Raw genomic sequence first — 13,727 nt, 5'->3', positions numbered from 1 at the left:
CTTCCAGGATACCCTTCCTGGCAGACTCCCCAGTGGGGCAGTTCTGGTCTCTGTACCCCCCTTGCCATAATGCGAGGAGTTCCCACACCCTTAGAGGACAGGTCCTGGGAGTCAGAGACCAATCTGCCCGTGGGCAGGGGGACTACACGTTGCAGGCAGCAGCCCTGGACCTTCACGAGGCCACCTCCACTAGGCTAGCCCTAAATGGCCCACAGGGTGGCCACTGCCAGCTGCACCCGACAGCGTCATTCTCGTCAGAGATGCCAAGGTGCTCTGGCTGTGGCTGAGGCCTGATTAGCCAGTCCCCACAGGGAGGTGGCCCGTGACCCTCCACGCATGCCTGCGGGCCACTGTTGGTGGGGAAGAAAGCAATGCTCATTCTGAGACGAAGGGCTGGGGAGTCCCTAGATGGACATGGAGGGTGGGGGGAAAATGAGAGGCCCTGTGCCCTCTGGTGCAGCCCACTAGGGCCAGCCACGGCTTGGAGAACCAGAGGAAGCAGGGCATATCCTCCCCAGGACACACAGACATCCCCCGGGTACCACCCAATACCACCCAAAGGTCCCAGGGACCATGCCCTTAGCAGGAAAGGGCAGTGCACCCATAGGCCCACAGGCACAGGCACTAAGCCGTACAGGAAGTGGGCAGCTGGGACCCCTCCACCCCCCACTCACAATCCCCTGGAGGCCAGAGCTGCACCAGGACCCAGTGACCTGAGCCCGCACGCAGGTCTGCCATGCATGACGCCAGCATGACACAGAGCCTAGCACGCTGCCCACAATGGCTAGGCCCAAGCGCCACCAACAGCAATGAGGAAGTGAGACCAGAGACGGCGTGCTGTATGACCCATGAAAACCCCAAAACTGGCGGAACAGCCCTAGGGATGGAGATCAGCCAGTGAAGTGACCTCCAAGGGACAGGGGGCCAGTTGTGCTCCCTGTGATTTGCTGGGCTGCACACACACGGCCATGGACCTCCTTGTCCCACCCCCATCACACAGGGCTGTGTCCCAGCATGATGAGGACGCCTGCAGGCACACGGTCCTCTGTGGGCCTTTAGAGGTCAGGTCACGTGGAGTCAAGGGCATGCTCCTGACACCCAAGATCCAAATCCAGGGCCACAAGAGTTGGGGGGCTGGGGGCCTTATCCTGCCCGGGATCTCTCTTGGGGGCAACAGCTTTCCCCCAGCCCCACAGGGGCTCCCGTGTCAACCTCCAGCACAGACGTGGGCTGGGGAAGCAGGGACCCCGACTGGACGAGACGCACAGACTCTGGCCCAGGATGGAGGGGCCCTGCGGCCAGAACCCTGAGAGGCCAACACCGCTCTGTGCAGGTCTCAGAAACACGGGCCCACTTTCAGGATCCTTGAATTTCTGTATCCTAGGGACAGTGGGGGGGGGGTCCTGGGGGAGTGGAAAAAGCACCTGGAGAGAAGCTTCTGGAGCCGTGAGGCCACTGGAGCTAAGAGGCACCCCTGTCACTGGCAGCCCAGGCCGAGAGCAACACACACTGCAGGAAACCATCGACTACAGCACAGCTGTAGGGTAGCAGGCAGGGAGGGGCCCAGAGCGCTGAGGCCACAGCCACGGTTCTCTCTCACGCTCAAGGATCAGCACACAGCAGGAAAACAGGCCAGCCTCCCTGGGGCTCCCCAGAGCCCCCCCAATGCTGAGGGATAGGAGGCAAGGCCCTGGCAAGAGGACCCTCGCCAGGGCAGGCCTTCCCACCAGAATCCAAAACGGCCCAGCCTGGCCCTGGAGCCCAGCAGGGCACTGTCCCTCGCATCTCACCCAAGGCCCTGCACCCTGCAAGCCAGCAGTGCCACAGCCCACATCTCCACGGTCATAAACTGGCCCACAGTAACCTTAGGTTGAGCCACGATGCCTGCTGTTAGCTGTCACTGCCTAACAATGAGATCTTGCACAAAGTAGGGACTCCCGGCTCCTCCTGACAAGTCGGAAGCTCAGGCAGAGGGGCCGCTGTCCCATCTGCAGAGCCCAGCCCCCAGCCCTGCAGCTAGGGGAGTACCCGTGCTGGGCTAGGTGCCCCTCACCTGGCCCAGAACCACAGACCGTCCCCACAGGGAGAGTCTAAGAAGGCCTCCAGATGGGTGCGGTGGGGCAGGCACCCACTAGCAGGAGTCTGGGGCAGGCCTCTGCCTACCTACTGTGAGTGCCTGGACTGACTCTAAATAACTCAAACCAGCCCTCCCTCCCCAGGGGAACTCCTGCCAGGCTCCAGGGGCCCCGGGGGCCATCTGGGGCAGTGGGGGGAAGGCACGCACATGACTGGGGGTCTGGGGTATCAGTCGGAGGACAGGCTGCCTCTGGGGCGGGGAGGCAGGCGGTGGGCAGAGGCTGGGGAAGACCAGGGCACCTTGGACAGCTGAAGCTGGCAAGAGCCAAATTACTCCACAATTTTACACCAGGTCCGCTCGTTCTCCTTCATGGGGCCTGGCAGGGGGCCAGCTGGGTCCCTGGAGCTCACCAGTCACTTGTTAAAGACCGAGCACACCCAGGCCTGGGGAAGGGAGGGCGTCTGGGTCTTTGTCAGTATAGCAGGGCTGCCCCCGGGGTAGCAGAGGGCAGGGGTCCCCAGGGCCCAGGCTTCAGTAGGTAACGGGGACACACGACAAGAGGAGAGCAGGAGGCGCGGTGCCGGGCCAGGACAGAGGGCACCTTGTGGCCCTCCCTGTCCTGGCTCAGCCCCTGGACCAGAGCTGCTCCCACCTCCAGGGCAGGTCAGGAAAGCATGGTGGGGAAGGTGGGGCTGAGGCGGGAGGGGAAACTGCTGCCACAGGCTGGGCCCCAGCCAAGGAGAGGCCCAGTCGGCAGGGAGCAGGGGTCCCTTCCAGCGGGTCAAGGCTGGAAGCCTGTCCTGGGGGCAGTTATGGGACTGGGGCAAGCAGAATGGGACTGGAACCCCTTCTCCTGGCCCCTGCTCTGCTCCAGACCTCTACCTGCAGCTGCGCCCCATGGTGTGACACAGTGTTCAAAGGCACCATGAGCCCTAGGCAGTGGGGAGGAGACAGAGCAGGGCACCTGTGCTCCCCACAAGAGCTGCTCTTAGGGCAAGGCAAAGCCAGGCAACCACGGCCCATGTGCAGGGCTGGGGGCTGGGGACAGAAAGACCCCTGAAGGCTGGCAGGTCAGGGCAAGAGTGGGCAGTGAGGGGCTCCCAGAGGTGGGGCTGCCCTGGATCCCGGGATTCCTCAGAGGAAGGACACTGAAATTGAGGCCCCCATTTCCTTTCCTCCAAGGACCCACAGGACAAGGAGGGAGGCTACAGTCACGAGCAAGAACCCTGGAGCCAGTAAGCCTTGGCACATGCTGCTGCCACCACATGCCTCAGTTTCCCCATCTGTCACAAGGACGGTAGGGTTGTGAGGGTCCTGAGAGGCAGCACCAGGAATGAGGGCTGGCTGCATGCCCGAACGGGACCAGACTCTGGGCTTCGTCCCACTATGCCTGGGGAAACAGGCCCGGAGAGGCCAGATAGCCAGCTCCAGAATCACAGAGCTCGAAAGGGGGAGTTGCATCCACACCTAAACTCAGCCACCTGGATGGGACGAGGGTGCAGACAGCTGGCTGTGGAACGCGAACAGCCGTGTCACAGGCTTCCTAAGAACTCCCCCTTCTACTTGGGCAGGTGGCTGCAGGTGAGTGGTGTGTGAGGCAAGGCTGGGGTGTGCCTCCACGGAAGAGCCTCACAACTAATGTGGCTCGAATTCCCTGAGGGGGCGCTCCCACCGCCAGGCCAGCAGTCCCTGGTCACCGCTGACCCTGCATACCCTACAAGGGTGCAGTCCATACCCTCACAGTGCATGCCTAACCTGGACAGGTCCAGGGGTGGGAGGGACCAATGCGCAGGAAGGACAGGGCTCTGGGAGGCAGATGCAGGGGTGGGTAAGGGAGAGAGAGGCAGGGGTTTGCCAATGAAGGGGACCTGAGCCCAGGGCCTCAATTTCCCCTCCGTGGGACCAGGGCAGAGAGGAAGGAGCGCAGGACCAATGAGACTCAGAGCTCCCACCCAGACAGCGGCCTTGAGGCAGGGGAGTGAGGCCAGAGCCAGGGAGGCAGCAGAGGGGAGGCAGGGCCGGACTAACCCGTTCTCCCAACCTCACAGGGTGGCCTGCGGGCACAGACAGTGCCTTAGCCAGCTGCCTGCCAGCATACCCACCATCAAATGGGCCACTCCCAGCCCCAGGAGCCCAGCCTCCTGCTGGGTGACAGGCTCTGGGGCACCTGGCAGGGGTGTCTCCAAGCAGGCTTCACTCCTGCTTGGTGGGGGTTGGCCTGCCCAAGGGGATAGGGACAGGGAGCGGTTCTCACTGCAGCCGCACTGGCCCTGCAGAGAACAACCCACCTGACATACACACACCCCAGGGGCTCCCCTGCTGCCCCCCTGCCCCCCACCTGACATACACCCCAGGGGCTCCCCTGCTCCCCCTCCCCCCCACCTGACATACACACACCCCAGGGGCTCCCCTGCTCCCCCCCACCCCTCCAGTGCCATGTACCCTCCCTGGGCTGGGAAGAGGGGGTACGTGCTGGGGGGCCCCACTGCTGAGAAGGGAAAGAGCCTATGCCCAGGCTGCAGACAGCATCCCCAACACTAAGGAAGGAAGGCCACACCAGGGGACCAGCTCTGAGGGCAGGGGGCCTTGCCCAGAGACAAGCAGGGGCTGAGCTGACCTACTAGTCAGCCTCACTGGCTCATATGGGGCCCAAACCCCACAGCACCTCAGGGCAGCTCCTCCGGGGATGGCCTTCAGTCCACATCTGGGATCCCACTGCCTCAGGGCCACCCCAGCCTAGAGCCCACACGCCCAGGTTCATTTCACAAATGGGAAAGCTGAGGTGACTAGTGGCCGGGGGGGTGGGGGGGTAGGGGGAGGTCCCTTCACAGACATCACAGAGCCAGTGAGCAGTGGAACATGATTCCCAGGGCACCTAGCATGGCACAGAAAGGGAGACCCCCTCCCGCACAGAAGCTGAGAGCAGGCGAGGCCCTTGTTGGCCCCAGGCCCAGCCCCCACCCACGGGTACACAGCGGGCGGGGAGCTGTGTCAGCAGCAGGCCTGGGGACAGCTGTTATTTCATCTCCCAGGCCCTGCCCCTGCACTGACTCTGGGGCTCCCAGACACCCCCACCCCACAGACACCCCAGAAACCTCCTCCCCAACAGGCCAGCCCTGTCCTGGTCTGGTTCCCTGACCCACCAAGGTAGGACTGCCCTGCAGGCAGCTGCTCGAGGCCTCTGTGTGCAGCCCAGTGCTTGCTGGCAAGGGAAGGGATGCAGGCACCATGCAGGCCCTGCCCCACGGCACCCCAGCCCTTACCCTGAGAGGCCCTCATCTTCTGGAGCCAGTGCTCTCCCTGCGCCCACCAGTGGTAGGTGGGAGCAGAGGGGTACCACCCTTGCCCTGCCCTTGGCCTTGCTGCCTCTGAGCAGGGCGGGGGCCTCCCATCAGCTCCGGAGTGCTGCCTCAGCAGACACTGGATCCCCGGAGGGGAGGGGGCCCTGCAGACGTGCCCTGCCCCCACCCCCACCCCCACAGCCTTCCCAGGAGGTCACTGTGTGCCCTTAGACAGCGGGGGGACTGGAGGGGGAGGTTGGCCAGCCCCTTCACATGCCCTGACCCACCCTCCGAGCCCCTGATGCCCAGCCAGAGCCTTTATACATGCCAGGCACTGGAGTAGCCCCAAAGGAGGGGCATGGAGGAGGCAGCACGGGGGCGCTGGGGCCCGCTAAGGACCCTCACAGCGGCCAAGCCCAGCATCGGATCCGGGCTTCCCAGTCTCACCCCCAGGGCCCTGCCCACCCCATCACCACAGTCGCGGGCCCTGACCTTTCGGATGCGGCCACTGCGTGTGCCGGTGAATACCACGGTGCGACCCCGGTAGTCGTAGGCGGCCACAGCGGTCAGGCCATCGTCCTTGTCCACAAACAGGGGCATGCCCTCAATTGTGACCGTGCCCCCCAGAGGCTGGTTGAAGTCCTGCCCACAGAAATCGTCGTCGATCTGCAAGGGCTGTGGGAAGGGAGAAGGTGAGACCCTGGGCTCCCTCGGCCAGTCTCAGGTGTCCAGTGTCTTCTGCCTGAGGGTAGTGAGTGTTGCCGCCAAGACTGGCCAGCACCCCCCACTAATGGAGGGGGGGGTGGGATATGAAGGAGGCAGGGGCTCACGGAGGGTCCTGAGAGGGGCAGGCTGGAGCCAGGCCACACACATGTGGGAGCCTAAGGATGCCTGGCCCCATTCGACCACCAGAGAAGCCAAGGCCTGTGAAGAAGCTGGAGGCCTGGTGGACACGCCAGTTCGGGGCCCGTCTCCCACCCAGCGCCGCACGCAGGCGCCCCAGCTAACCTGTGGGGCAGACAGGAAGCAGCCTAGAGGAGACCAGGGAGGGACAGCAGCCACCCTGCAGCCCACGCCTGCGACTCCGGGCCAGGGCCAGCCCCCAGGGGGCTGTGGGGTACACGGAGGGCCTACTCGGGACAGGGCACAGGGGACACACCCAGAAGGCAAAGGCAGAGACTGGCTATGAAGTGGTTACTGAAGGGGTAGGATGTGATCAATTCGTGAAGTTCCAGAGAAGACGGAAAGGGCCTGGGGGAGGGCAGGCTCCGGGGGACAGGAGAAAGGCTCGAATTCCTAAAGCAGGTTTGCAGGGAAGGGATCATTAATGCACATGGAGTAGCGGATGCTGAGTTGGAGCTGGGCTGAGGGTCCCGCAGCGGGTCCCAGGAGCAGAGACCTGGCTGGGGGGACTGTCAGGCAGGGGAGAGGGGACAGACCCAGCCATGGGCATGAAGGGTATTGAGTATGACCTCTACAGGAGCCGGCCCTCCAGGCCTCAGTTTCTCCAGTTGTGTAATAGAGGTAGGATGCCTTCCCTGAAATGCCATGGGAGGGTGGCCAACACATCAGCCTGGCACATGGGGGCCTCACTGTGGAGGACAGCCCCATCCTGACAGGCCCCCCCCCACCAGGGGCGGACATGACAGACAAGGGTCAAGGGACCCTTGCCTCCTATACTGCCCTGAAACCAGCGTCACTCCCGGTATAGAGATGGGACAACTGAAGCCAGATATGCCAGGTTTCCTGGGGCCGCCCAGTGACCCAGAGCAGAGGGCTTCCCCCCTCCCAGGGAGGTCACCCCAAGGCGCCCCTAAACAATGCATCCTGCTGCCGCGGGCAGTGTATACGAGGCTCCCCATAGAGCAGCTGGCCCCAGGCTGGCCCCTCTGGGGCCTAGAGATGAAAGCTGTGGCTGCTGACCACCGGGCACCCAGTACCCTGGCCCTCAGGCCACCCCAGAGTCAGGCCTGGTGCCGTCAACACCACTGCAAGGTGAGGCCAGGGGCCTGAGAGCGGACACACACCCCAGAGCAAGGGTGAGCAGGGCCTCCCTCTGTGCAGCCCCAGCCAGCTCTGCCTCTTACTGGTGCTGTGGCCCTGGGCAAGCTACCCCACCTTACTGAGCCTCAATGACCTCATCTGTAAGAAAGAGACAGGCCAGGGCAGCGAGCATGCAGTCCAGCACAAAGCACACGGTCAATCCCCTGCCTGCTGCCTACAGGGGCTCCTGGACTGATGGCCGTGGCCCTGTCACCCTGTCTCTGAGGAAGCAAGGCGGCAGCCGGCCTATGGACGGGCTCTGAGGCGGATGCGCCAGGAGCAGCCTGGACTGTTGTGGGGGTGGGGGGCAATGGGGCCCCAGAGCACCCACGGCACGGACCGGTGGGGGACAGGGGAGGACGGGCCCAGAGCACCCCCAGTGTGGACTGGCGGGGGGGGGGCACAGGGGGACTGGGCCCAGAGCATTCCTGGCGTGGACCAGCAGACAGTGCGAAGGAAGGAGGCCCAGAGCACCCCCAGCGCGGCGCCTGCTCACCGAGTTGATGCAGCCCAGCTCCTTGTTGAGCAGCCAGGGCAGGGAGAGCTTGCCCTCGCCACGGTAGCAGGACTGGATGCGCTCCTTGATCTTCTCCTTGATGGCCCGTAGCGTGAACAGGCAGAGCACGGACTCCTTGGGCGGCTTCACGCGGTTCTTCTGGCCCTGCGCAAACACGGTGAACAGCACGTCCTCATCCTCAGCCAGGCCCAGCTGGCGGGCCAGGGCGCGGCCAGGCCGGCTCAGGTAGGCGTCCTGCACCAGGCGGTACTCGATGCCTGCCTGCTCACAGCCAATGGGGAACTCAACGTATGAGTAGAACTTGGGGTCGTCCACGCACAGGCGCACAACCTTGGAGGTGAAGAAGTGCTCGCCAGCGGCATCGGGCGAGGTGAGCTGCGTGTCCAGCTGTAGGGTGAGGTAGTAGACAAACTGCTCGCTACGGAAGCTGTACACGTAGTAGATGTCGAAGGCCGGGAACTTGGACAGCGTGTCCGAGGGGATCTTGAGCTGCGATGACACGAACTCGTCCTGGTACACGAAGCCGAACATGTCAGCGTCCTCCTCATTGGCCATGAGCCGGCGGCTGGACAGCGTGGGGAAGTACTCGGACTTGCCGTCAATGGGCGTGCCCACGAAGAGCTTGGCCTGGCCCTGGCCTGGAGGCCCGGCAATCAGCACGCCAGCCATGCTGCCCGCCTCCCGCACGCTGGACAGGTAGTGCTCCTTGCGGTGGTGCGGCTCACCCAGCTTGAACAGGTCGTCCAGCCGCAGGAACTGGCAGATGCCCTGGGAGGCGCTGCCGCAGGCCAGCAGACGATTGGCTGCGTAGTCCAGCAGCAGCAGCTTGTTGACGTTGTCGGTGCTGCCCAGGCCATGCGGGCAGGACTGAACGCTGGGGGGCGGGTAGCACTTCTCGTTGTCCTCCACGGGCCCCGTCACATGTGCCCGCAGCAGCGTCAGGTTCCCCGAGAGTTTGTAGATGCGGTTCACGGCACCCACGTACACCTCACCGGTCTGCTCGTGAACCACCAGGTGGGTAAGACCCCAGTCGCTGGCCAAGAAGGTGCGGAAGGCAGGCTGCGGTCCTCCGCCAGCCCTGGGTGTGCCCGCTGCAGCCTGCACATCCCCCAGCAGCAGCAGCAGTGGGAGGACCCGCAGGCTCAGACGTGGCAGTGACATGGCGGGCCAGGGCCTAGGGCCAGGGCACTCAGGTGCTGCAGATGCAGGAATCATGGGGCCGGGAGCCTCAGGCCTGCAAAGGAGAATAAGCGGTAGATGTTGCAAGTGTGTGGGCATGGCACGGACACACAGGAGCGCACACACCCACACCCAAGTGCATGTGAGCATCCCATGAGCTGTGTGTGCCCAGCCCACAAGGGGACATCCCATGCTCTGCCTCCAGGGGGCATGACCCAACCCACAAGGAGATACCCAGAGGTGCAGGGAGGTCCCCTCCCCAAATTGGGCCCTGCAAGCACAGAGAGATACACCGGGGGGGGGGACTGAGACCAAGCCCACAAGAACCATGAGTAGCACAGGACACTCACTGGTGTCCTGATGTATCCCATCAATGCCTGGGCCTGCCATTACCAGGCAGTGGAGAGATAGGGACCCAAGAACAGGGAGGCAAGTAATGAGGGTCCAGGGTCCGAACTGGGAGCCTGGCTGACACCACAGCCTGGAGGCCACCACCTCCTGACTTAGAGCTTCCCTGGGCCCCAGGGAGCAGCCCCCTCCCCCTCCAGCAGCTCCAAGCTCCTAGGCTAGGTGACTGTCTCTCTGCCCAAGGCTCTGGGGATACGTGCTCCCTTGGGGCTGCGGGGGCTCCCAAGAGCAGGCACTACCCCGTGGCACACAGATACTCAGGCCCATCACCAAACAGAAGGCAGTTCTCGGGGTGGCAGGGAAGCGGTCTGGATCCCCTTGACCTTGGTCCAGCCCCTTGCATGCCCAGAAAGGGCCCAGAAGCCAAGTGCTATATATTCCCCTACCCACCATCCCACACCCCAGCCAACTGGTGCCCCCCATTTTGTCAGTGCCGCGGTGCCCCTCCCAGGCTCCCAGGTACCTCCTCCAGGAAGGAGGAAGCCCTCCCAAGAGGAGGGGGGGGTGGCTCCTCCCAGCCCCGCCCCTCAGCAGTGGTCCTCTCTCCAGGGCTGAGAAGCCCAGAGGCTGTACTCCACCTGCCAAGGGTTCCTTCCTCCCATCAGCTCAGGTTCCCAGCTTCCTCCACCCCCCACCAGACTTCGGGCACCCCCACTTACACTTCCGGGTCACACGCTCAAAAGTCCATCAGCTTCATCCCCTGCGTCTCCCACCGGGACAAGCACAGCCCTTGGCCTCACCCAAAACGCCCAACAGCCCAGGCCCTACACAGTAGCTTGGGCCACTTTTCTGCAAGGCACATCAGGTCACTGGCCCCCAAATGGTAGCATGGACCCCCACTCTCTCTAGAAAACTCTCATCTCCTCCCAGCGTAACAACTGGCAGTCAGATGCACTGAGGCTCTGCAGCCAAGCGGCCCTGACTGGAGTTGCTCCTCTTTGCCAGCCCCGCTTTCCATCTATGAAATGAAAATGACAATAGCTCATCTCTCGTGGACAAAAGGAGGAAGGTTAGGGCATGCCCACAAGATGCCATCAGCAGGAGAGCCCTCTTGGTGTTAGGAGCGGCCTTGCCCCGGCTCATAGAGACCGGCTGCCCCATTTTACAGGTGGGGAAGCAGAGGCCCAAAAGATAGGAGTCCTCTGCCCAGTGCAGACTCAGGAGGCAGCCACAGGGCAACAGGCTGCCAGACAAGGCCCACTGGTCCCTGGGCTCCCACGGCTGCCCCTGTCACACAGGGCTCCCCTGCCCTCACACAGGCCTTTGGACTTGCTGTCCCCTCTACTGGGATACCCTTCCCTCGCCTGCCCGTACTCCTGCTCGGGTCTCAGCTGTCTGCCCTAACCAGCCAGCCAAAGGTGGCGGCCACCCCTCCCTCTCAGCCAGTTTGCGGCACAGGACTCACTAATGCTTTTGTGACTTGTTCCCAAACTTGCACTCTCCCCACAAGACTGGCAGCGCCATGAGACAGAGCCGGTCCCCCGCGTGCCCCAGAGCCAATGCCCCGGGGCCCAGGCTGGCAAATGAGTCAATGAACAGGTCCTGGGCAGAGCAAGTCCTGCTCCTTCACTTTGTCCTCCATCTCCCCACATCCACGGCTGAGTGAACGCCCACCCCCAGCACGTGCCTGGGGAAACTGAGGCTTGGGCAAGCAAGGAAGTTAAGCCAGGATCCCGCAGCAAGAGGACCCGGCCATGGTGTCTGGCAGGTCTCTCTCGGCTTGCTGTCAGCTGCCTTTCCCTGAGGATCTTTCCTCGGATGTCACTTCAAGAGCTATGCAGCCACCTGTGCTGGCAGCCAGGAGAGGGGTCCTCCGCCCCTCCCCTGCCCCAGCCCAGGAGCCCCAGCAGCACGGGAGCCAGGAACAGGCTCCTCACATTGTCAGCGGGGCCTGGGCATTGGCTCTGTGCATGTGAACTCCAAAGAAAACATGAATCACTCACCGTTTATCAGTTCAAAGCAGGCCTGCAATTACCAGGGGCTGGGCTCTCCCCTCCTCCGGGATAATTATACACGTCTTAATGCAATTACGGGCCCCACTTTTTATATTAAACTGGAGAAACCCGGCTGAAGAAGCCACCATCCAAACTCCAGACTGGCCTTGGGCCCACTTCCCCCACCCCCACCAGGAGCTGCTAGGAAGGGACTGGCCAGGGTAGGTGGGAACTGCCAGCCAGGAAAGGGAGATCCCAAGTCCAGGGCTAGGTCCCTCGCATCCACCATCTCACGTGCACTGGTGAAGACATCTAGGTCACTTGCCCTATCTTTGAGTTATGGAGTTCAGGGTTTGGACAGACCCAAGGTCACCTGGCAGGACAGGATGAAATCCCATGTTCCCATGGAAGCCTAGATGGCCAGCCAGCTGGCCTGCTGGGGCATATGTGCCCCCAGACCTCTGGTCTGCCCAGGAAAGGGGGCATTCGTTCCAAAGCTGAGCCTGGGTGCTGCGGAGGACAGCGCTGGGCTGGGGGAGGGGCTCTAGGGGAAGAGCAGAACCAGCCACGGTGGTCCAGGAGGCTCCTCCAGGGGCCCCTCCACCTGTTCTAAGAGAGCGAGACACACAGTGAGCTGGTGTGGAAGGGGGCACCTCAGACAGCAGGCCAGAAGGAGTCCAGGCCAGAGACTGGGACCTGCCGGACCATGCAGCGGAGGCAGTGAGAACGGCCACGTTTCCTGGCATAGGGCAGCCCACTCTGGACCACACCGGGAAGGGGGAAGCTGAAATGGTGTTGGGTGTGCCGGCTAGGGGTTAGTCAGGGAGAGAGAGGTCAGGACAGCGGCGGATGGGAACACAGCACCATGGGTTCCATTCCTGGGCAGGTCAGGCTCAGCCGCCTAGCAGAGCGTGGAGGAAGCAACAACCCCTTCCCTCTTCCAGGGCCCTGCAGCCACCACCACTCCTTCTGACCCTGGGAAACAAAGGCCTTCAGAGCCCTCTTCACAGAGGGAGAGCCTAATCTCCATGCCCTCCCACTCAGGATCAGTCTGGGACTTGGGCAGGTTAGGGCATGGGGGGATGGGGAGGCTGCTGCCATCCTGCCCAGAGGCACCCCATTAGCAACCAAAGCAGAGAGCTGTACTGTCACCCACCTTCCCCAGCAGAGGCCCTGGGGTGGTCCCAAGCCATCCTGCTCTCCTATCAGACACATCCTGTGGGTCTGGGAGCCTGCTTACAAAAAGTGCCCACCACCCAGACCTCCCCTGGGGGTGCCCTCCCCTGCTGGCCAGCTGCTACAGATACATGGACCTTCCTGGGGGATCAGTACATGCAGGCAACAACCTGGGGACATGGGAGCCCAGCCAACGGGCTGCCTGCTTTGTCCACAGCATCTCACTTGCCCCCCATCCCCAAACACACACCTTGGCCGCAGGGAGGCCTGCCAGACCTCCGCCTATCCAGTCCCCTCTGCTGAAACGCCCTTCCTGGGCCTCCTGTGCCACCTTCCCAGGATCATGTGCAGCCGGACTCTGAAGGGGGATCGCTGGCTGCCTCTGGCATGGGACTAGGTGCTTCTTAAGGGCTGGGCAGAGTCTTGGCTGCCTGGTGCAGCACCTGGTCTCTCCTGCACCCCCCTCAAACCAGCAGGGAGCTGAGGAGACCCAGGGCTCGCTCCCCAAGGGCCAGGAGAGCAACGGGAGCCCCACTCCCAATTCCCCCCTCCCCAGATCCAGAGAACCACCTCAGCACGGAAAGAGGTGGAGCACAAGTAAGCCGCTGAAGGCCCCCCCCCCCCCCCCGCTTCGGGAGGTAGGGGTGGGCAGAAGCCTGGTCCACATCCCCCCCAATACACACACCCCTTTCTTTCAAGGGGCGTGGCCCCAGCACCCCACAGATGAGTCAGGGGCAGTTCTCGGCTATAAGCAGCCACTGGAGCCCCTATCACCCCCTTTCTCAGGCTGCACCTGGGATCTCACAGCAGGCACGGGCCTCCTCGGAGCCCCACTCCCCTTTCCCATGGCAGCCCGACCCAGCACCGCCGCCGCCCCCAGCTACGCCGCACACCAGGCCCAGGACTGTCCAGGAAGCAATCGGAAGCCTCAGAGGAAAGCCGGCTGACCCTGGAGAGGCCCTAGAAGGGGGAGGCTGAAAAGGCCCGAGCGAGCCGGGCGGCCTCCCGGGCGGCACCCGCACCGCCCCCTCCCCGCCCGAGCGAGCGGCCCTGCGGGCCAGGGGCGGACACAGCGCCCGTCTCCCGGCACCTCGGGCCAGAGGGGGCGGGGG

The 13,727-nt window shown here is 63.4% G+C and overlaps 1 protein-coding gene across 3 annotated transcripts in view; it reads right to left on the bottom strand.

Moving 5' to 3' along the window:
- Positions 1–13,727, bottom strand: part of PLXNA1 (plexin A1) — a 46,538-nt gene that overhangs the window by 31,839 nt on the left and 972 nt on the right. The window contains exons 1-3 of one of the 3 annotated variants that reach the window (XM_029916155.1): positions 10,165–13,139; positions 7,898–9,152; positions 5,851–6,033 (exon numbers count right to left, since the gene is read on the bottom strand). In XM_029916155.1, coding sequence (XP_029772015.1) covers positions 5,851–6,033; positions 7,898–9,133 — 1,419 coding nt within the window. In that variant the 5' untranslated portion in view covers positions 9,134–9,152; positions 10,165–13,139. Of the gene's footprint in view, positions 1–5,850; positions 6,034–7,897; positions 9,268–10,164; positions 13,140–13,727 lie in introns of those variants that run through there. The other 2 variants (XM_029916154.1, XM_029916153.1) reach the window with 2 other exon arrangements.

The sequence above is a fragment of the Suricata suricatta genome, chromosome 12 (genome assembly GCF_006229205.1).
Source record: "Suricata suricatta isolate VVHF042 chromosome 12, meerkat_22Aug2017_6uvM2_HiC, whole genome shotgun sequence".
Lineage (NCBI taxonomy): Eukaryota > Metazoa > Chordata > Mammalia > Carnivora > Herpestidae > Suricata > Suricata suricatta.
Note: the sequence above shows the minus strand (reverse complement) of the source record. Positions and strands in the feature narration are given on the sequence as shown.